Source organism: Triplophysa rosa, linkage group LG12, assembly GCF_024868665.1.
Source record: "Triplophysa rosa linkage group LG12, Trosa_1v2, whole genome shotgun sequence".
NCBI classification, from domain to species: Eukaryota; Metazoa; Chordata; class Actinopteri; order Cypriniformes; family Nemacheilidae; genus Triplophysa; species Triplophysa rosa.
This window is the reverse complement of record NC_079901.1, coordinates 18,268,622-18,293,067: the sequence shown is the minus strand read 5'-3', so window position 1 is coordinate 18,293,067 and position 24,446 is coordinate 18,268,622. Positions and strand designations below refer to the sequence as shown.

Genomic DNA, 24,446 nt, shown 5'->3' with positions numbered 1-24,446 from the left:
AACCGTCTATATGCAGTAACATAAAAAGTGGTGGTATACTGTAAAATAACTAGCAGTGCTACATAAAAGCAGCAAAGACCAGCTAAAAGGTTAGGCTGCTTAACGATGTTTTTGTCAATGGCATTAAAACGTAGTAGCTAAAAATGTGGGTAGTTGAAAATGTGTCCTATCGAGTGACAGCAAACATTTGGAAAAAACGAACAATGAGGATGAATCTCTCTTATACTATTTTATATTCTAAATATAAATATTAATAATATATTATTAACAGTTTGTTCTCTACATTTTTGCTGTGACACCATAGCACACATGGTACGGTTTATTTGTCAGTTACCCATGTACAGATCTGGGTTAAAACTAAAATGGTTTCACATTCAGTGTGACCCCAACTCTGGAGATTACTGTTATCATAATCCTGCTTGTAAGTACTGGGGTCTTTAAGTATGTGTTTTAAACTGTTCACACAGTATCTCATAACCCAAATAATAAACCGTTTAACCACTAACCACATAATTGATGAGACTGACAGCATGCCAAGATTACTTGTCATTTTCAGCTTGAGCTGAATTTGTCAGGACAGATCTTCTCGCACGCCACAATATTTAACAGGACTGCAGATCTCCACTGAATTATTATTACAGCTGTGATGTGACAAAGAAATGATACTGAATAAGAAAAAGAGAACAAAACTGAAAGAATCTCTTCGTACAGCCGGATATAGATCATCTATGGCACTGATGTCCTTCCTCAGAGTGAGAGCATATCAAAATAAACTTGTGAATAAATCTTTTGAAATGCGGAGGAGAATTGGATATTATATCCATACACTGCAGCGCTCTGATCTGAGGTTCCTCATTCAGAAGCTAAACAATGGGTCCAGGGATGAGATTGAATGACTCGTCAGTGCATTTCACTCCTGCTGTTGTAGAGACGTCTGATAAAGCCACAGACTGCAGGCGCTTTTGTCTCTCTGAGAACAATATAAATATGTTCAACAAGGACTACCACATGCTACACGGCACAATCATTAAATTCAAAGAAACGTGCCCGTTTGAACAGTTCTGAAGACTTTTTCGGTCTCTGGGTTTGTTTGATTTAATGCTGAAGTGTGCATTTTTTTCTGAAAATACTCTCTTAATTCTAGCTCAGAAAATTACACCCTCTGCCTTAAATGGCATAAAACATATTGTTAAAATGCAAAATAAAAACCAACAAATGAATAAAAGTTCCCGGTTATACGCCACAAAAGCACCTGTCTCCAAAATATTTTTAATGATGTATTACATTACATGCAAATGTACATATATAAATAAACATACAAAATACATTTATTAACCTTATAACTTTATTAACTGTATGCACTTTTAGTAAAAAAAAACATGACATTGAGCTGACATACACAAACACATTTCTATTTAAATGTAATTTCACTCATACATTTGTGGGACCTCTCTCTCTCTCTCTTTCTGAGCTGTGCTGATATGTTTTTAATTTTCCAGCTCTCGGGACTCTTCAGGAGGTCTATGCAGATTTTCATGCTTCTCTGCTGACGCTGTAAAAACCTGACCAACACCTTCGCACCTATCAGCATCCCTGCAGGCCTCTCATCAATGCCAGCTCTCGCACCCGCAAATAATTTATCAGCATTTAAATGTCACTGATAATATGCACACGCTTCTCCCTCCGATTCCTTATAATTAAATATGATAAAATCCCAGCACACCCGGTAAATAATAATAATCATTATCATCATTGCCATTACAATGCTTTATTTGAGTATTTTGAATTACTTGTGTGGATAAGGAATGCTGGCCAAGCGGGAATGTTATATGCAGCACTGGTTTAGTCAGGGTCTAAATCTATCCAGAAGAACTTCAAAAGGGATGAGAGAGAGAGAGAGAGAGAGAGAGAGAGAGAGAGAAAGAGAGGGAAGAAAAAGAAGGAGCAACGGTCTGCCAGCTAGAAGGGATTACTGTGACGGCCATTTGCATATCAAGAATTTTAAGCAGAGAGGAAAATATCAAACCCTCCAGCCAGCAAGGTCATTTCGAAGATAATTTTTTTCTTCATCATTTATTTTGCATATCATGCAGCGGGACACATTATAGATTAAAAAGCTGCTCTGCCATATCAACCCATTCCTGACACTTCTGCCTCACTACTGCCTATCATTCTGTTATTCAACAGAACCCCACCCTGAAAAATATTCTATAAAGATACAACGCCAATTAACATACAACAAGAAATAGTATTTCACGACATAATGTAAGCACTCTGTATAAGATGCATAGACCACCTGTGCAAATGAAGCAGTCTTAGGTGTCAACCTGGGATATTCACTCACTATCCTTTGATGATATAGAGATTCTTTAATCTTTAGACATTTTTTTGTTTTATAGCTTTAAATGTACATTTACAGTCGTTGAATGTTTTGTCCTTTACATTTAAAATACGAAGTAAATTGTTTTCATCACTCTACACTGAATGCTTCTTTAAGATGTGAGTTTTACCGTCAACTGATAAGGAATATATATATATTTGTTTATTTATGGCTTGTGTTCTATCTCTTTATCAATGTGTTTGTGTATGCATGTACAATAAAGCTTCATAAAACTGATAAGAATGAGAACGGATGGGAAATTGTCAGTTGAGAACAACAATAGCATTCGGGCAACATCAAACCAACAAAATAAGATAGAGGACAAACAAGAAAGGAGGAAAAGTCATGCTCAGACTGACTAAAATTGCATAATGCTAATAAAAAGAAAGAAAGAGATTTAGGCTGCTATTAGAGTTTCATCATCCGAAGCCTTCAAGTAAGAAAGTATCGAGGTAAACCAGGCTGTGACATCATCAGATAGGGTCCAATCTGCTCTGAATGAAGTCAGTCTGGTCTCTTATACCAGAACTCAAATGCGTCAGTAAAAAATGAGGGGAATGCAAACAGTGCCTGATAAAATGTTTTTTCCATACAACCAAACGTTCCTTTCCCAGAGGCTTATGGGGAAAAAGGCAGACAGACCGCAAACGAACAAACACACAACTTTATTTCTAAAGCTGAGGGGACAAAAGAACAGAAGTAACAAGACGGAAAAAGTGCTTGTCTGCATGCGGTGGGGGGTGCGGGTGGAGATGGAGAGACCGGTGATGGTGGTGGTGGGATGTGGGGGGGTCATGATGATAAGGGAAAAATTCAGACCGGTCAAAGTTTCCCTTTTGCCAATCGTGCTCCTGATAAAGGCAGCGCCTGCTCCAGTACTGATAGAAGGCCTATCTCTCTCCTGCCCCCCCTCTTTCTTTCTCTCTTTCACTCATTCTCCTGGCAGTTAGTTTGTTAGGGGGGAAAAAGCCTATCGCGCTCACATCGCCAGCGCTGTCATCAAGCGGCAACCGCACGGCAATTAATATCCCTCCAATTACTGTTAAAAGGACAGGCTGGAACAAGACGATAATAAACACATCCTTGACGTGAAAAATTAAAACACCCGCGCACACACGCGCTGGCGGGAGAAACACGCACATATTTAGGCGATTTCGAAATATTCGAGATAAAGAAAATGCCTTGCATATTGAATCATGTCATACTCTACTAGATCCTCACTATCGCTAAACTGTGCTGCTGAGGCGTGTGGTCCTGAGAGAAAAAGATTAGAAAAAAGATAGCAAAACGCATATTGCGTAATCCAGACAGATATTAAAGATTCACAATTTGTTGTTTACGGAACGGCAGTTAGTAAAATGGGATCTTTCTGTCAACGAGATCCTTAGGATATCTTAAGAATGTATACAGCCGGTTTGAGGGCAAGAAAACAACACAAATAGCATTTTAGTCTCATGCTTACTCTCGTGTTTATTTAGTTACATTTCTGTACCGATATCAGTTAAGAATCACTGCTTGATGGTACAAGCCAACTCATTGGCCACGGGGCAATAACAAGGGCCAGCCATAAAAATCCCCGAATTTAAGAAACGGCATCGCTAACATACAAGTTCTGTTCCACTGCTTTGTACCACAAATAGAGAAATGAAGTGATCAATAGTAAAATGGCTTTCATTTTCATCCGGTTATCTCATTTTTGCCCGCAACTCATAGTCACAACAATTTCTCAAATAAAACACGTTCTGTGGAACATTTTTCTGGAATAACCATCACGCATTTACACGATGACATTCTTATTTGACCCTCAATTCAGGCATTGTGAATAACAAGGAATCATCAGATCACGTTTTATCTGAACTTTCTGAATTCTGCATGTCTGAGATGTGTCACAGGTGTTTATGTCACAGGTGATCCTCGCAAAACTTTTGCTGTTTTTGTACTGCCAGGGTAATTTACCAAGCAAATGGGGTGCATTTGATTCAGTTCCTCATTCCTACATTCTTCATTCAAGTAGGATCAAACTTTCTTTAGAATGTCTCTCTCTCTCTCTGTGTGTGTCTCTCTCTCTCTCTCTCTCTCTCTCTCAAAACATTATCAGACATCACATTCAAAACAGAAATGATTAAGTAGTGGCCCATATTGTTTTATGGCAGGCAGCTGACGGCATGACTGTGACTGGCCCTTCCTGAGGAGCCAGTGACTCGTGCATTAGTCAAACACTCCTGAAGGAGAAACAGATAGAGAGTCTGACCTGGGCCGTTCCAGTGAGGTTCGGCTTCTCCCTCGGTCTCTTCCTCCTCCTCTTCTTCAGAGCAGTGAAGGAGTCCTTTCTCATCCTCTTCACACTCATCTGGCACCGCCAGCGACTCGTGCGTTCTTGGCTCTGTGGATGGCCAGAACAACAATTTGAAAAAGGGGAGTTAATATTGAAACATTTTACATTTTTATGAATCATGTTTTGCAAATTCTCAGAAGAAGAACTTGTTGTCCTGCACTGTGAGCACATGTTTGTGTATATAAATACTATATATACAGTATATGCATGTGCATATATGCATATACAGTATATATGTGTGTGTGTATATATAATGCATAATAATACATTAATAAATGTATATTAATATTTATATTATTATCATATTTATATTTATAACAAATATACATCTTTCCAAGCAATGCCAATTAAACTTTTATATTAATTTCAATTAATTTCAAATAATTATTCTAATAAAAATGATATTTTCCAAGGTAGAAATTGTGCGCGGGGGTCTTTAAATATTATTGTGGACAATGGGAGGCCTTAAAGTCAAAGGGGTTGAGATCCTTTGATATACAAAATACATTCACCTCCTAATTCAGTTAAACACCGACACATTTTATTCTTTTGCCAAACCCAATTTTGACTCTCATTTGCCACTGTTTTGGACCCTAGATATCAACTTTCATGTTTTACAATTCAGTCTTTCTAATATTCATTACTCAGAGGTGGTATGTGTGCGGTCAGTGATCCCGCTCTGACGATCAAAAGAAGTTAACAGACACATACTTCAACGACAACATCTTAGCATACGTCCGACCCCTTTTGATTTACCATGCGAGAATTGGAAACAAAAACCCGTGGCAACAGACGGTAAGCGTCTAAAGGCCGATCTTTTTCATCAGTTTGAAAGAGAGTACAGATCTCCCAGGCATTGATGCCAATGATTAGTAATTCTCTTTGATCACAGCGATCACCTTGATGATAGCAGTATCTTTCCCTCTCTCCCTCATTTGGTTGAGTGACGCTGTAGCAAGTATACCAGTAAAATGACACGCTCTATAGATCTCGTCCTTCTGACTCCCACACTTTTCCCCTTCTCCCCTTCCTCAACTCCCTTCCCATCACCCCACCTCGATTACAGCTCATCTGTGGTGCACAAAGGGCATGTTTACCCTTGCATTCCCGTGGCGATAAAACAGCGATAGCTGGCGATCAATACTGGCCATAAACGTCCATCCGCGTGACCTGCTGTTATTAATCTATCAGTTTGGAGATTAGATCTTCAAATAATCAAATAAATCAAAAACATCAGCCCGAGATTCAGCCAAGGCCAAACCGTCATCTTCGTTCACACAGACTCTGAGACTGTCCCTGTGCGTGCCGTCCCGTGACATGCCGCCCCTCCCTGCCCAAGAAGCCCTATTATTTTCAGCTATAAATCACAATGAATGGCACATTGATTTTATCCCGCAGCGCTCGGCGTGGGGAGAGAAGCTGGAGCCACAGTTATTGCATTTAATATTATCAATATAATCTCCCATAGAATCTGAGCAGAGACGGCAGGTATCGAGATGGGAGGGGTGGGGGGTTCTGCCACCAGCTTGGCTCCCTGGCAGTCTCCTTACTCTACCAGGGCATGCACACTTACACTCACACACACATTTACACATACAGTATTCCCATTTCTTAACACAACATTGATCCTTTCATTTGATAACAGAAACTTCCCTTGTCACACCTGGAGGGCAAAGTCACCCAACCTGCTGCATTCTTCCAGGTCTGGCCTCATTTTTCTTTAAGTTTGCCTCTTTATTCTGCTTTTTCGCAAAAAAAGTGGCAAGGTCGACTTGTTTACTTGTAAGGTACACAGGGCTAGAACGCATCATCTGTGCTTGTGCTTCTTTGACGGATCATCCAAATTTGTGACTTCACAACACCTTCAGGATTACTTAAACTTAAATATCTCAATTTTTAGTTAACTTAATAAAAAAAATAAAAAAACGTAAAGCCGGATCAGACCTATGATCAGACCCTCCTGACCAGCTCTGCCAACTTATGAGATAAGAAAAGGTGTTCAGGAACATCTTTGTTTAAGGTTTATCAGCTTCTTTGCTGATATGAACAAGGACTTACGATGCAGGGGCTGACCATCAGATATTTTGTTAAGCCAGCTAAAGATCTTTCAGTTAGCAAACGCCGCTCTTTCAGAGCGAACCAGCGCCCTATTTGCCATTAATGATTATTAAAAGAAGGTATTTTACGTTGATATTTTACAGGTGGTTATCGGAACTGTGTGTCCTGTGACTGGTTGAGTGTTTTTCTGAAGCAGTTATCAGCTGGTTATCGCCTATGTCTTTCTCTCCCAGATGGTGGATAAGGGAGCTTGCCTTTATTAGCCAGTGCTGGCCTGATAAAGACCTGGTATTGATCGCAGGTTGAAAGAGCAGGTTCGTCAAACATGGCTGTTTTACAGAGGCTGATAAAGGCAGCACCGGGCAACACTGGAGCCCAGGGTGCGGGAGGGGGGATTGATAGAGGGAAAGAAAAAGCTTAAAACGTGAACCTTTTTTACACAAGAAAATTCAAGGAATTAACAGCAGTAAAATCATATTCTGTCTCTAAATCTTAAATGCGACTAATGTGAACGCCACATGCTCACATACGTGTATAAAAGCACACAAACAAGCAATATAGGACAACCTCTAGTCCTTCAGATATCAGATTAGCACCTGACAGAATTTCCATGAGTTTATCAAAACCAGCCAACACACCAGTTTTTATCTCTTCAGTCCCATATTTCACAACAACAAGAATTTTCCAGATAAAAAAAGAAGAAATCGTGACTAATAAAGTGACTTAAACAACTTATGGTTGGAAAAATATACAAAGTGAAGTTTACTAAATACATATGCAGCCAAAAGTGTAAAGGACTTTTTTTTATCAGGAAATACAAATTTTCAGGTTATGATGTAAAATGAAGAAAAATATTTTTAAAAATTCTATTTTTGTTTCCATTAGCAATTTTTTTTCGAAATCTTTCTGCGATAACATGACACTTCTGGGCAATGCCATCTGTCTCCATATGTTTGTTCTCCATACTCCATATTAAGCATCTTGCATCTTGTATTACCTATAACAGGCAAAATAAAAAATAGGGCTGTCAAAAGATTAATCGCGATTAATCACATCCAGAATAAAAGTTTGTGTTTACATAATATACAGTATGTCTGTGTACTGCGCACATTAATTTTGTATTTATAAAAACACACACATAAATGTATATATTTAAGAAAAATATAAAAATGAATATATAATTTTAATTAGTATGTAAATATTTCCTAAATATGTTTATTTGTTTATAAATACAAAATTAATATGCACAGTACAAAGACATATATTTTGTAAACACAAACTTTTATTCTAGATGCACTTAATCTTTTGACAGCCCTATTAAAGAAATAAAATATTTTTTCTCTATTAAAAATTAAATATAGGGTATAACAATCCAAAACACTAAACAATCTAATCTTGAGTTTTGTATCTTCAGAAGAAACAAAGCTTCTTGATCAACTGATTGTTTCCTTTCCCTGAAAGAAAAGTTATTTCACGCAAGTCATATGGCAAAAAGGAAGCCTTTCATTCTACGAAAGCCAGATATTCAGATGTGAGCAAGATGTGTGAGACTCATCTGTTATCAACACACATCAGTGTGAAACCGTTTCATCAGAAAACAATACAGGTCATGTCAGACAGCAAACTCACTCAAGGCAGTTTCTGATACTTTATAAAATGACAGCCATGTTTTACTATGTTTCTTTTCACCTTCATTATAAAGAGGTGGGAATGAGGAGGGACTTGAACCATCGCACTCTGCAGAATCCTCCTGGTCCGAGGCTCCGCCTTCCTCTCCCGACATGCTTACATCATCAGATGGATCTTCACTTCCATTAAGATCTCCAAGTGAGCCTACAGAGAGAGAGAGAGAGAGAGAGAGGTCATAAAAAAGAAACATGTAAATCTAAACAGGGCGGGTGACAGGTGCATGTGCAGTGTAATGTAGAAATGTTCAATATCACAGACAGTTATCATGCCATCAAAGTTTACATATCATGCTAAAGCACCCGTCCAATATGTGGGATTTAGGTTATGTAAGGTAAGGTAATGTCTTAAGGAAGTAGGCTGTTCTGTAAATAAAAATGAGATTACAGAAAAAAATACAGGAAATACAGATTCATTTCAAACCTCTTATTCCCTCTACAAGGTTCACACTTTTAATTGGTTTCAGTCATTTTTTTTAAACCAGTTGATCTAATTTTAGAGGTCAAAATTTTGTAGTAAAATGCCTAAAAATATTTTTAACTATTTAAAATAATGCATAGCCTATAGTCTTAACATAAAACTTACACTGCTATTCATAATGAAATTCTTTAATACTGCATTATTCAACTATCAGCTGTTTTTGTCTGATTTATTTAACACTAAACGAATGTTACAATGTTTTCATAAAAGGCCCTATAAGAACCTGGTCCTTTGTTTAACATTAAAATGCAATGTATGATAGATAAGGGCTGGCAGTAGTGGACACCACAGTGGTTTGCATGTTAATTCAGACCTTGTCACGGTTATTGTTATTCTAATGAGGTTTAGGTCGAGGAAAACTACACCGTGCATCGAGGAGCGAGTCTTGTAAATTCACCAAAGCGCATTCTCGAGGTGCTTTTTCAACCTTTTCATTATGTGTCCGCATCTAAAGCAAATTACCAGGGGTTGGAAAATTGGATTTTACCACAGTTTTTGGTAAATTAATTTTCATTAAGTTGTGAAGAGCGGAGAGGGGATTGTTCAGACTAAAGCCGTGACTGGAGGCGTATATATTTACACTTCCTAGAACAAAGAGGCCTATAATCTATACAAAGCACACAACAATACCCGTGAATAAAAAGCCTTGTAGAAAAAGGCAAAGGCAATTTTTCTAATTCTGTTAATTTCACTTCCAAAGCAATTAAAACGAGGCGGAGATAATGCTTGGAAACAATCGCTCCCTGACAAAGTGTTTCTGTCTTTGTAAATGAAACATCTTTAGGCTAATTTCGACTTCCACGCCTGCATGGTTCACTGTAATTTTAGATAAAATTAACACACTTAGATTTGGACCTTAGTAATAAAGGACGTGAGAGAGAAAAGCAAAAAGATCGATCCCGTACGCCATATTTTCAAAATGTGGACCGGGTCCTGCTAGATCTAATTTTCCGTATCTGTGGCGACATTTTCATACAATTAATTTTCCTTTAATCATAATTGTACAAAGGGACTTCTCTGTTTAAAATTCCAATTACATTTCGTGTATAAATGTGAAAGTTTGAATTATGATTTTCTTTCCTATTACTGTTCCGGTTAAATGAACGAATCGCTGATCACTGCTTACAGACATCAAATGGTGCGGAAAAGTTTCAAGCCCCCCTCAATCTCTTTCGCTCAAGATCTTATATGAAGTGTTTCAAAGAAAGACTGTAAGGAAAAGTGCAAAACTATATACACGTTTAAATTAAGGCATTGGTTTCTTGCGTACAGTATGTAGTAACTTACTGTGGTTTATACTTTGTGAAGAAGAAACCACAGCAGTAGTACAACACTAAACATTAAAAAAAACACTAAAACACAATAACCCAACTATTTATTTCACCTGTAAAAGCCTTTGTTCTTTCTATCGTTCGGATATGCTTAAAAAAGCGAACAAGACAAACTGAAAGAAAAAGCAACAGAACACGTCTGAGTACTAACTGGTACTCGAACAGGCAGAACAAAGTGAGAAAGCTGATGAAGGCGGATGAGATAGTGCTTTATTAACTGGACTCGTCCACATCAAACCCATGTGCTTAGAGACAGTGATTAAACTATGAGACATCACATCAAACCCGAGTCCTGATTAAACAAACCGACTCTTTCACCCTCACGTTAATCACCACATTACCAAACAGCCCAAATACATCAGGAAAAAAGACCACTTGTATCAGGAAATCAGGGATTTGTGAAGAAAGATATTTTGAGGAGAACAATGAGCCCTTGGTTGGAAAATAGTGTGTGTGTGTTCTGTGATACCTGGCTTATAACTTCATGCACAAGAGGCTACACACGTCGATCAGAGCCAAGGGCATTAAAACACTTTTAGTTATATCAATTAGCTGGATCCAAGGGTAAGACCGGAGACCGGGTAATGCTGTGAAAGCACAGTATCCCTCACCACTCCATGGAAGACTTGAGTATTAAAGGAGTAGTTCACCTTCAAAATTCTGTCATCATTTACACGTCATCTCATTTTAAACTTGACTTTCTTTCTTCTGCAGAACACAAATGAAGATATTTTGAAAAATGTTGGTAACAGCACAGCACCCCATTCACTTCTACTGTCACCAATGCAAGCGAACGGGGGGCTGTTAACAACATTCTTCAAAATATCTTCTTTTGTGTTCTGCGGAAGAAAGAAAGTCATACAGGTTTGAAATGACAAGAGGGTGAGTAGATGATGACTGAATTTTCATTTTGAAGGTGAACTACTCCTTTAAATGTTTCTATTCTAACCTGATCTCAGTACTGATCTGAAATAGCAGATTGATCAGTTTATATACAGCTCTGCAGGTAAATGGAGGTATTGATCTACGAGCTGAAAATGTGCCGAAATGATTGATGAGCCAGTCGAGTGATGAGACGGAGGCCTGGCTGGACGGGACTCGTGTCACCAGAGTTGCTGGAGCCGTAGATAAGCCGGGAGCCTCGGGGCTCGCGAGATTCAATCTGCTAGCGCGGCGCTGGCAGAGCGGCAGGACCTCTGTGGACAAACTGCCGTACAGGAGTGGACGTTCACTGGATTTGCCAAGATGTGTTTCTGCCAACACAGCAGGTTTGAAATGAGAAAGTGAATGGCTTGTGTTCAAGTGACCGGGGAAAAAGTCTCTTCTTTTATAAAACACCATTCAGAATTAGAAACATGCTCCTAGAGACTGAATTATTGTGAGGAAGATATTCTGTAATCTTTCTTTTCAAAAGGACCACCTTGGTTGTGGAGTCTCTAAGTTACAAGAAAATGTTCAATAAACTCCCTTTATAGAGATAGTTCACCCGAAAATAAAAATGATTTCATTATGTATTCACTCACCCTCATGTCATTCCAAACCTGACTTTCTTTCTTCTGACAAACACAAAAGAAGATATTTTGTAGAATGTTGGTAAATAACAACCTTGGCCCCCACTGACTTCCACCGTATGGACACAAAACCACCACTGAGACATTTCTCGAAATGTCTTCTTTTGTGCACCCTAGAAGAGTCATTTACAGGTTTTTGACGACATGAAAGTGAATAAATGATGACAGATTATGTCAATTTCAGATTTTTTATTTCATTCCAATTTTTCATTAAACTCTTCTCATAATTTTTTTTGGAGGAGCACAATATCTTTTTGTTTGCAACGCCATGAATAAAAAGAGTATGACCTTCAAGCAAAAAACAAAGAAAAATAATGACTCAAAACTCTCAAGACAGTGGCTGATTACTGAACAAATAATACAGTTAAACTCAACGCCGCCTGTTAATAATGAAATAAAAAGAGTAAACAGAGCAGGAAGATACCGTTCTCATTTCCATCAGTCAAATCACACGAGTGAGTGATTATAATACTTATGATAATGGCTGATTATTGTAAGGTGATAATGTGCGGCGATGATATTAATGTGTGCTGGGCATCAGAGCACTTCAAACGGGCCTGACTGATCTTTGCCGTGGATTTGTCAGCAGGTTGTCAATCATCAAACAGTCGGAGCCCAGGACACTGCAACGAGGCACATTTTAAAGACTCCCCTTATCTTTCTCTTTCTCTATCCTCCCTCACTCCGTTACGTTTTCCTCTCTTCATCACTTCACTGTCTGTACCTTTTCACCACACAAGCTACTTTCCTATTACTCTCTGCTTTCTTTCACTCTCCATCTCTCTCTCTCTCTCTCTCTCTCTCTCTCTCTCTCTCTCCTTCTGACTGGGAGCGTCACTCTGTGCGGATAGCTGCGAGCCGTTCCCGGTTATCGTCTCCTGCAGACTCTCTACCGGTCTGATCTGTCTCCTCTTCATTAAGCAAATACGCCGACGTGGAAATGAAAACATAATAGCTATTTGATTTCCAGCGAGATATTTTGCATATTGGTTCGGAGCTGATAGTGGAATTTCATCAAGTCGCTTTTTTTCCTCCGTGCTTTAAAAACTGAATTACTGAGCTGGGCGGCTACGGCAGGATTTCTTTACATTGCTGGGAAAGAGTGAAGGGAAAAAAATAGAACAGCGGCAGCAGTTCCCCGAGAAGACTACTTAAACGATTAAATATCCCCCATTCCCCTTTTTCTCTTTTTGATAAGAGGGGAGGGAAAATTTAAAGAATTCACAGTGCTTTAGGTTCGCTATACTAATCAGAGATAGAGAGGAGAAAATTAACTCCTTAATGAGCAGGAGCTGTCTGGCTGATAATGGTCAAGGAAAGGCGATAGGGTTGAATAAGAACCAAAGAATGAATAAAAACAGAGAGATGGATTCACTCGTACAGGGGAAATCAGATTTTACCCCCCTCTGGAAATTGTTCTTTGTGTCCACGGAGGGCAGGTGCGATTGTCGGCAACGATATCTCTAAGGTTACAAGCTACCCGGGTCGCCACGGAGATGAATGGTGCGTCTGAGGGTATTTCTCATGCCCCTTTGAGAGAAAAACTACCCCTGCAAGTGCAGATCAACAAACCTGATCTCGCCCATTTATCAGACCCATCCTGTGGAGAAAAAACAGCAAAATACGTCTTCACAACAATTTTCACTTGATAGGGCTCTGCAGTCTTTCACGACACATGTACACTTGAGATTAGCCAAAAATGGACATAAATATGTGTAACAAAACATTACGAATTATGTTTTATTGCATATACTGTATGTTCAAAGAAATGAGCATGGAGTGATGGAAACTGTGTGCAAAACCCACTGCATACACCAAAAGCTTTTATCAGCTTCACAGCACTTTCGCTTAGAAATATAAGGGCCGATTGACCTCTTTTTCTAACGAGATTGATCGAAACCTATCCCTCTTGAGAGACGGAGCTGAAGACCCTACAGCTGTCACATCATCACACACACGTACTGTTAAAAGAGAGACACGCCGCACCACATTCCCGCCCTCAACCTTCCTCCCAGAACTAGACTAAACAGATTATGTGTGCGACATACGAACTCATATCTGAGCATGTGCGCCTGTGTTAGTTCGCAAAGTGAGAAAGACATGACTGGAGGGAGGAAAGTCCTTAGGTGACAGAAAAATATAAAGACAGGACAGGAGTCCATGACCTCTAGGAGGTGCACGGCGCTACTACGGGATTGTCTACCATTTACGGTTTAATCTCAAATAAAACATTTTTTTTATTTGATCAAAATACAAGTAAAATATAAATTTACATATAAAAATATATACAGCTATGTTCGGTAAGTGTTGCTTAGATTAGATAGACTAAAAAGTATGATGTCAAATTAATTATCTTTTATTATATCATAAATAGGGCTGTCACACGATTAATCACGATTAATCACATCCAGAACAAAAGTTTGTGTTTACATAATATATGCATATTAATTTTGTATTATAAACAAATACACATACACATACATGTATACACATTTAGGAAAATGTTTACATGTATTCTATTTACCAATAATTTAAATTATATAGAGATGTTTAGTATTTTTTATATTTTATATTTTCCTGAAATATATACATGTATGTTTTTATAAATCTTAATATGCATAGTGCAAAGACATGTATTATGTAAACGCAAACTTTTATCCTGGATGCGTTTAATCGTGATTAATCGTTTGACAGCCTTGATTATAAATGTATATATTATTTGCTACATGTGAATTGCGAGAAAGTTTGTGTGGCTATCCGACATCTGTCCTGGAGGTCAGGACAGATGTCGGATAGATGTTGGAAAAGTGTGTGTGCGTTACGTGTGAAATGTCCATTGCTAAGATTGAACGTGTGCGCCTTCTCAATAGCCTTGTGAGTTGTTCAGATACGAATGGATGAAATAAGTAGTTGATTCAGCCGCCCCTCCTCCCTGTGGATCTTGGATGGTGGGAAAGTTGAAATCTGCTGCTATTTTCTATCTTTTATCAGACAGCTTATCTTCTGGCTCTTGTCTGCGTGCCTGGCTTCGATAGTCCAGGGTCTCTACTCCGGCTGCCTGGCAACTTCACTCCCCCAATCTCCCCTCCTCTCTCCTCACACCACACAAACCCCACCCTACAGCAAGTGCAGCTCAGAGGGACAAGAAAAATCACGCACGGGCCTAATGGGCACGTGCCCTGGGCACTAGACCAGCAGGGGGCCCTGGCAAATTTAATGTGTATATTTTTAATTTAGTTTATTTTCTCAATAAAATAGCGCTGAATACTAATGGGATTATTTTTGCAGTTGTGAATTATTAACCCTAGGAAATATATCAAATAAATGATCTTAATGCATTGCCGCTCTGTTGAGAGTAAAAAACACTGTGTAATATAAGTGTGGGGAAGTCAGCGGTCAGTTTGGCTAAATAACTAAATGAGTTTAAAACCACAGAAATGTGTCAAAGACATCTCAGTTCGCTGTCTTTAATGGCCATTGAATACGGTCTTGTGAGACAGCTGGATTTGGATTACGTTGTGGAAGATGAAAGATACCTCTCAGCAAAGTTAAAAATAACTTTTTTATTAAAATAATGTTAAATGCTTTGGTGATTGATATTGCTTGATTTGTAATGCATGGACTGTTAAATGCTCGTCTTCTTAATGCAGAAATGTACATTATGCAAGGAATAGACCTATTCCCATCACGTCATATGAGTTGGATAGGTCAGAAGATTTTTTAGGTGTCGATTACTGCGAAATATTAATAAACCAATTTCTGTTTTTTGTGCATTTTGCACAGAAAAGTTGTTCTATTCTGCTGAACTGCGTTTATATAGTTTTTCTATGTGAACACGCTCTAGACGGACATCGCGCCGTTGACTCTAAATAATTTAAATTTTTTACGCACAGCACAGCTCATCAATGTCAGTTCCACAGCAGTGGACCAATCAGAAGACCCCGAAGGCGGCACAAGTGTCGTAAGCTTTTGTTTACAATAGCAAGTCGGCATATGACAATTTATTTTATCAAAAGAGTGCCACTAGACCCTCGCGGTTTAAACTGCGCTTTTTCAAACCATCCCTAAGTGCTGTGTCATGCCTTTTTAGACGCAAAGACGCATTCTCTGCGAACCGCTCCCAAGTCCTGTGTATTTGGGCATAGGTGCAACACTGTTCTCGTACAATATGTGATGCCAGGGGGCCTTTGAAACCTCCGTGTCCAGGGCACATCAAAGTCATAATCCATCCCTGCACAGAGGAAAGAGCAATATACAATTTCTGACAGTAAGTAATGTTCTCATTATTTGAAAAAAATAATAATAGGAGTCTTGTGACATAAATCAATAAATCAACATCAACCCAGTAGATCAATCAGATTAAATGTATACATGCATGAGTTTGGTAAAGAGTCACATCAAGCTAGTCTATACAAAGGGGCGGGACAACAGCTGTCGGGCCATGTCTAACGGTATAATGAGCATCAGGCAAACAGCTTTGTGGGGTTGCACAGGGGTCACAACCTGTTAACACATACAAACACTTGAATGTAGTGCATGCAATGCAACGTGTATTCACATCATGTTTTAGCTTAAGTTTGCATCTTTTTAAAGGAAAACTGACATTAAAGCTTAAAAAAGACCCTGATATTTTCTTATTTCATAACCCTCACCTCACCAAATGCAGAACAAGGTAAAACACTCCCATAGTACCGGCAAACTGGCCCTCAAAAACATTGTTGTATTTGTTATCAGGCTCGAACTTGATTGATATGAGCTGTCCTTGGATAAGCCTGAAGCAATATTCAGACACATTCTTTTCCCATGAAAACGTCTTCAATTAAAGGAGCGGAGCCAACAAAAGGAACGAGCGAAGATTAAATTAATATAAAAGTATACATTAATATCAGCTATAACCTCCGAGACGCTCTGGCATGTTTGCACTCAGAACTTGCGTATGTTTAATACTATATGTGTCGGGGGGACGCAATAGCAAGATGAAGGGGTATAAAGAGTACAAAAAAAGATGAGAGTGATCTCCGCGTAAGATTTATCTTCACCCAGAATGCTGAGACTCTTCAGAGGAAAGGGAGAGGTAGCCATCGGGACGGCATGCGGAGGAGAGGCCTCTCATCTCACTCTCTCTCCCTCTTCTCGCCATTCCATCATGCCCTTCACTTTTCTGACAGAACGCAGCAGATCTATCGTCATCCTCCTACTAGAACTGATTCCGACTCTACACACATACACGTGTGCACGCGGCCTTCACCGCTTATCCAGACTCTGACCCTGAGATCTGAGCTTTATAAAGACAAAGGGTCGAGCAGATCTACCGGCTCCCCCGTATAGACACATCCCCAGCTGTGCTGGCCCAGACTAAAGACTAAACACAGATCACACAGTGGACCACAAGATACCACATGGAACATGATGCAGAGCGATGCTGAGGATGAAAAGACACAGAGAAAGATCACGATATAGCTAGTGTTGCTTTCGTCAACTAAAATTATGACTAAATATCATCGTCAACGAACCTTTATCACGTGACGAAAACGAGACGAGACGCAACGTCATGTGGCGATGACTATAATTAAATGTACGAATAATTCGTTGTTGACGAATAAAAACGAGACTAAATGTGGTTTACAAAATAAAAACTATGCTAAAATGTCTCTTCATTTTCGTTGACCACAACGAGACGAGACGAAATGTTAAAACGTTATTTCATCTCGTTTAGTCGCGTTATTATTATTATTTTGCAGTATTTCTGTTTCCTTAGTCTCACTTCAGGGGTTGCATCAGGTCTCACTGCGCAGACGCAGGCGACATCACTTCCTCAAGCCCCACTCGCGGCATTATTTAGAAGATGCAGCTGCGGTGAGTTAGCATAAACGACAACAAACAAAGTTAAGTCTGACACAGAGAAAGGGACCAATGGCCTTAAATTCAAATCAAAGCGTCTACCGTGTCTGGAATGGATGTATTCTTGAGTCTATAAGGTAACAATAATATAATAAGATTACCTTGTTTGAAATGGGTTTGGCTAAAAGAAAATTTTGGTTTCGTCTATACTACTAGGAACTTATACTATATTGACTGGGTTAAATAGAATTGCATTACTAAAAAGAGACTAAAATACAATTTTCATCAGTTTTCGTCGACTAAAACTAGACGAAAATAGTCATGGATAATTCTGACTAAAATAAGACTAAAATGCTCAGACTTTTAGTCAACTGAAACTTGACTAGACAGACTAAAAAGAGTATGAATTTGACTAAAACTAATAAAACCTAAAATGACAGCTTTGACACAAAGACTATACTAAAGCTAAAATTAAAACAGGCCGCCAAAAACAACACTAGATATAGCACAAGTTTGAATAGCAAATGTTATTGCATTATATTCCCACCACTATAAAGGGGACTGAACATTTGATGAATGGCATCTGTTGTATTACGATCCGTTGTTTATGTGTAAACAAAAAATACATTTCAAAATGTGTTTTGTACTGTACTTAGTTTTTGCTGAGCGAGTGTGTGTGCATTTCTTTTCTCCTGCCTGTCAAGAGGCAGTGAAAAGCCCTTTATGACTCTTGTATAATTGTTATGGCTTAATCACCATAAAAGCACATAAAAACAGACAACCCATTGAGCTACTGGCCAGGAGCTGGCTCAAACACACAGAGGTTATACACACACAGTCACACACTAAAACACTTTGGCAGTCTTCAACCGTCAGCACTGCTGGAAACAATTCAGCATCACAGTATAACTGATGAAAAAGTGCAAAAATCTCTACCTCATTTTTTCATTTCTACAAAAAAAACTTTTTTATGTTCAGTTATAATGCCACAATGGACCCCTTTGCAATAGAAACTTTAGGTAACATAATTTGTGACAATGCTTACAATTTGTATATTTTTGTGTCACATAGTTTTGCAAAAAAAAAACTCTGCTGATGCTAGCATTACAGAAATTACATGCTTGCATAAAACAATAAATAAAAAACAATTTGTAGTTATTTGTGTTTACATGCATCCATATTATATGTGTGAACTTTAAGTCTCCTGTGGTCATGTACACACATATATGTGGCACATCTGAGGACACAAAGTATTTGCTGGAAGCAAAGAGACAGGAATTGGATGTGAATATGGCAGTTGAAATGTTATCTTTCACCATTGTTGCACAGGCACAAAATAAAAAAAACTAAATAAAATTACAGCGAGGTGTGAGGGTAGCAAAGATAAGTGTGGAGAACACGGGACGAGGGGGGAGAGAGAGCAGATGAAGTAGGCATGTTAAATATAAACCCCCTCATGGCTGGCAGCAGGAAAGAAAGGGGGTATTTTCAAGAGGCAGGGCATCACTGGACCCTCAGTGCTTCCGATAACATCCAACATTCAGGCAGAAGAAGAGGATTGGGAGGAGGGGGACAAGGGAACGGAGGAAAGGAAAGATACGCACTGAGATTCCGGTTGCAAAAGAAAGTATCACCACCCCACGAACGCCAAAGTCACAACGGGATTTCTGATGGGAAAAATGTGTTCCTTACAGATGAGAGTAAGATAGAGAGAGCTCAGCCAAATGTCAAAGATGATAAATGGTGGAGTGCATGGAAATACCGGCACACTCTTAAGATGCGAACAAACAGAACATGTCGGTTGGTTGATTCCTTTAAAAAAAAAAGCACAAACCGATAAACAATTAAAGGAATAGTTCAAACAAAACCGATTTTTTTGTTTATTACTTACACAAATATAGTTTTTGAAACGCACATTTTTAAGGAACATCCCAACCACTTTTTTATATATAATGAAACTAAATGGGGATAGGGATGACAAGACATTGTGTCACTAAACACTATCTTAAAGGGGACATTTCATGAAAATCTGACTTTTTCAATGTTTATGTGCTATAATCGGGTGTCTGGTGCCGTTCAGATTTCGCTCGCTTTCTGACGTGGGTAGTCGTTCTTATTATAATATTACCGCCCCCTTTTCTGAACGTGTCCACCCATGGTGCTGCCGCCATTTTTGTTTTCGCAAGCGACATATGTGACCCTGGACAACAAAACCAGTCTTGTGGGTCAATTTTTCGAAATTGAGATTTTTACATAATCTGAAAGCTGAATAAATCAACTTTCTATAGATATATGAGTTGTTAGAATAGGACAATATCTGGCTGAGATACAACCGTTTAAAACTGAGGAATCTGAGAGCGCAAAAAAATCAAAATATTGAGAAAATTGCCTTTGAAGTTGTTAATCAGGGGCACTGTGGCAGACCATCCACTCACAAAAATAAAGTTTTTATATATTTAAGGAAGGAAATTTACAAAATATCTTCATGGAACATGATCTTTACTTAATATCCTAATGATTTTTGGCATAAAAGAAAAATCGATAATTTTGACCCACACAATGTATTTTTGTCTTTTACAAAAAATGTTCCCGTGCTACTTAAGACTGGTTTTGTGATCCAGTGTCACATATGTGAATTAGTTCCGACACCATGGCAAAAGTAAGCAAAGCATGCTAAGTGTTGTGTTGTTGGCTGCACATAGCAGCACAGAACACTGTTCCCAGCCTGACAGGAGAGCAATGGATTTATTTTGTTTTCAATGGAAATCCACCAGACTGAACGAGGCAAAGCTGCAAATAAAGACATTGTAAGTACCGTTATTTTTTAAGTAAGACCGCAAGGGACCTGTGGCAACTTAAAAGTAGGTAAAACGTCATTGTGAAACGTTTGTCCGTTCAAGCAAAGAAAGCAATGTGTATGGCTTGTAAACACGCAACGGGAATGTCCTGTGTAACGTTACTTTCACTTAGAGAAAACGCGATGCGTTTGTCTTGAGTATCTTCACTTATAGAAAGCAGTGTGTATGGTCTGTAAACACGCGATGCGTTTGTCTTGAGTATCTTCACTTATAGAAAGCAGTGTGTATGGTCTGTAAACACGTGACCGGTTTGTCATGTGTAATTTCGCATGTAGAAAACATGAAAACAATGTGTTTGGTGTTTAAAGACGGAAACAGCGTTTCTCATTCGCTTTATGTGACCCTTCTTTTGTCGATGGAAGCTCTGGCTCACAGCCCTGGCTGAGTTTTCTGTGAAAAGGGGGCGGAGACTAGCAGCTCATTTGCACTTAAAGAGACACACACCAAAACAGCGCGTTTCTCCTCACATGCAAAACTGGGCAATTTAGGGCATGGTATAACAAAAGATCTGCGGCGTATTTTGAGGTGAAACTTCACAAACACATTCTGTGGACCCCTAAGATTTATATTACATTTGTGTAAAAGTAGAAAGAAACCTCTCCTTTAAATTTTAGCCTTGCACTCACACAAACAATTATATGACTTTAGTAAACTTTTAATTTGGTGCACAAGTCATACAGACCGCTTTTACTAATTTTATGGTTCTTCTTTTTGCATTTCAAAGCTCGATATCTCCAGTCCCTATTCACTTTAATTAGAAGAAAAACGCAAAAACTGTAGCTTTGGAAGAAAGCATCAAAGTAAATAAGGCAATTTTCATTTTTGAAAACCATCCCTTTAAAGTTACACACAAAGAACAGCAAGCACACGTAAAGACCTCCACATTCACACATTTACCATTATGTGTGCCAATGCACGTACACAAACACCTACCATTAATTAGTGCCGTTATCTCCGCAGCCTCACTAAATCTAATTACAACTGGTTTGTCATTAACCGGGAATGATGGTTAGGAAACGTTAATGAGAGCAACTCGCTCCGGAAGAGCCCGGGTGAACCGACTAAACGTAACACCCGGGCTTTAGTTTGGGTCAACAGTTACGAAAGCCAGTTTGAGCAGGTCTTAACAGGGTAACATGCAAACAGGATTCTGTTGTCAGGATGTTAAGTATTCGTTTCATGACATTTATACTAATAAAGCAAATATTTGATGATGTCTTATGTGAACTGATAAAGGTTTTACTAGTAGCGTAGAGCATCAATGGTGTCTTTTACATCTTGTCATAAATCAAAACGTCGATGTTGATGTCCTGCTAGCAGAATTCACTTCAATTTCTAGATTAAGAACGTGTGTTTTATACTTTCTTTCACTTGCACGACCGCTTTTAGCAAGCACAGTCGTGTTTTTATCAGCAGCATAAACAGTCATTTGTGAGTTAGTAGTGTTAGCTAACATTAGAGAAAGTAGAAAGCCGGTGTCTCGTCCGTTGTGTGCCAGGATGAGGTGTGTCTGCGAGTGTATGTGGATGACTGTAGATAATTTTAATATCAGGCTGGTGTGGATTGCTGATAGTGTTTTAAGGCAGGGCCCTGTGGACTAAGCACTGGTAGTACCTATCTGTAATTAGTAACCATTCGCTATCGCTGATAAGATAAACTCACCCTGACCTTTTCCATTTGGTCGCCATGGTAACAGGCCCTCTACCCCCCCTCTTGATATTATTTTAGTGATTAAACAGCAAATAGCAGGGAGATGGAAGAAACCGATAGTGATGATTAATAATGGTGTTTGGTTGAAGTGAATGTATGTCTGTGTGTGTGTGTGGTGGGGGGGCACGGTGTCGGAGAGCAGCGTGAATAGGCTTGGCATGGCTTTTTTGCGGTGAATAATGGAAATTTAAGATGAGGCAATAGGAAATAATAGCACGGGGTGAGAGCGATAGATGTCTCGTTTTTTTCCCCCTTTTTTCTGTGAAGCACTTTTTGAGGAAAAAGAATATTAATGCTTCTGCGCCCTTCCACCCCAGCCGAACCCTTTACCCACAATCCCCTTATTCTCATCAATCACCTCTTAAGACTTATCTCTGTTCTGATTAATAACAACTCTAGTACTTCAGCACTCGCCGAATGTAATAGTTTTCACTAATAACATGCCATAATCCATAACAGCATATTTGAAACATAATTTCATTGATTTTGCATTTAACAACGTTGGATATCACACCAGAGGGGATGGATGAGGGGCGTTTGGAATCTTTCAGAAAGACTAAAACATATAACATGTATGCTAAATATAATGCTGCATGCAAAAAATTCAAGAAGAATAAAATATAATTTTAATACATTTTTTAGATGTATTGTGACCATTACAGTCCAGTGTCAGTTGAATTTCAACCTAAGTAGTGACAAAGTGATCCAACAGCAATGTGAAAAACTGACAGCATAACAAGACACATGAATACTATTGTTTGAACTTTCCTAAATACAAATATTACTGTTGTATTGCTTAAAAGTGAATATGATCTTGTTTTCTTTGCAGTATTTGAGGTCTGTAAAAATACAGAGCATCTTTTCTGTTATGACCTGATTCTACAGTTTTCATTTTCTGCAAACAGGCAAATAGAAACAATATTTTTATTTGAAATTTTGGAGGAATATTGTTAGAAGTTCACAGAATGAAACAAAAATGATAATTTTACTTAAACACATACTTACAAATAGTAAATTCAGGAAAACTGAAAGTAATTTCGAAATGGTATTTTTTCGGAGGGCATGTTATTTGTTTTGCAGTAAAGAAAGATGTCATGTGCAAGGTCAATATCACTTTGTCACTTTATCAATTGAGTTTCTGGTCAGTTACCAGATAGCAATCAATGAACTTCACGATAGGAAAATAAAACAAAAACTTAGAATATAGCTTTCCAAAAATAAATTGATCTTTAAATTTTAGGAGAAACGTAACAGAACGTCAGCATTATACACATGTATTATAAATGAAATATAGACAGAAAACATCCAGACAGGGCCAAGGCTTTGCTCCGAAACCTCTCCGAGGTCATTTGCATAAAAAGAAAAGATTGGCCATGCATGCAAACTGGGCCCCAGTTGACTGAAAGGTCACAGGGCAAACAAGAGCATGGCTTGACATCTCATATCATGCTGATCTCTGCTCCGATAAGCACTAAGGGACACCTACCCAAACTACAGGACAGACACACTCAGAAAATCTGATGTCACTGTCGCAGATTCAAGTGATACCGTGCATTCCATCAGATACAAGCCTGTGTGACTACAAATATCTACAAAAATTGACCGTCAGGGTAAGATAAAAGTAAGACAGCAAGCTGTTGTCAAAACATGATCAGAGAACAGAGCAGACCTTTCTCTGCAACCACTGACCTGAGCAGATCTTTGGAATGTGGCTGCCATCAAGGACTTGGGCAATCTGATGAAGGTTAGCCATTCCTAGATATTCCATATATTAACATATCTGCAAAAAGGAATGCCTGGCCTCTTCAAACAGATAATGAATGCTGTACTTCACATGATATGAGGTTTGACAGGTAAACCAGATCCTTAAAAAAATGAGGGAACCAGACACCTGTATTTCACTTCTCAGATACTTTCAGTACAAAGATGTCGAACTACATACTACAGAGTAAGCGTTCATTCAAAATTGCCAAGGGACACACACACACACACACACACACACACATCCAAGTCTGCTCTACTGCTTGAGTAAGCGAATTAGCCTCCGCGATGGTTGAAGAAGCAATAAGGCTGGAGAAAAAAAAGGGATAATCTTATATCTCTCAACCCTCCCCGATGATTTTTATAGTCCATATCACTTCCCTGACAGTTGATGTTCCACTTTTCTTTTTCATTATTTATTTATCTATTTTTGCT

The 24,446-nt window shown here is 38.7% G+C and overlaps 1 protein-coding gene across 2 annotated transcripts in view; it reads right to left on the bottom strand.

The window, feature by feature from the left end:
• zfpm1 (zinc finger protein, FOG family member 1) overlaps window positions 1-24,446 on the bottom strand; it is a 68,545-nt gene that overhangs the window by 27,368 nt on the left and 16,731 nt on the right. For both annotated transcript variants that reach the window (XM_057347916.1, XM_057347917.1), the window contains exons 2-3: window positions 8,463-8,606; window positions 4,632-4,763 (exon numbers count right to left, since the gene is read on the bottom strand). In XM_057347916.1, coding sequence (XP_057203899.1) covers window positions 4,632-4,763; window positions 8,463-8,606 — 276 coding nt within the window. The remainder of the gene's footprint in view (window positions 1-4,631; window positions 4,764-8,462; window positions 8,607-24,446) is intronic.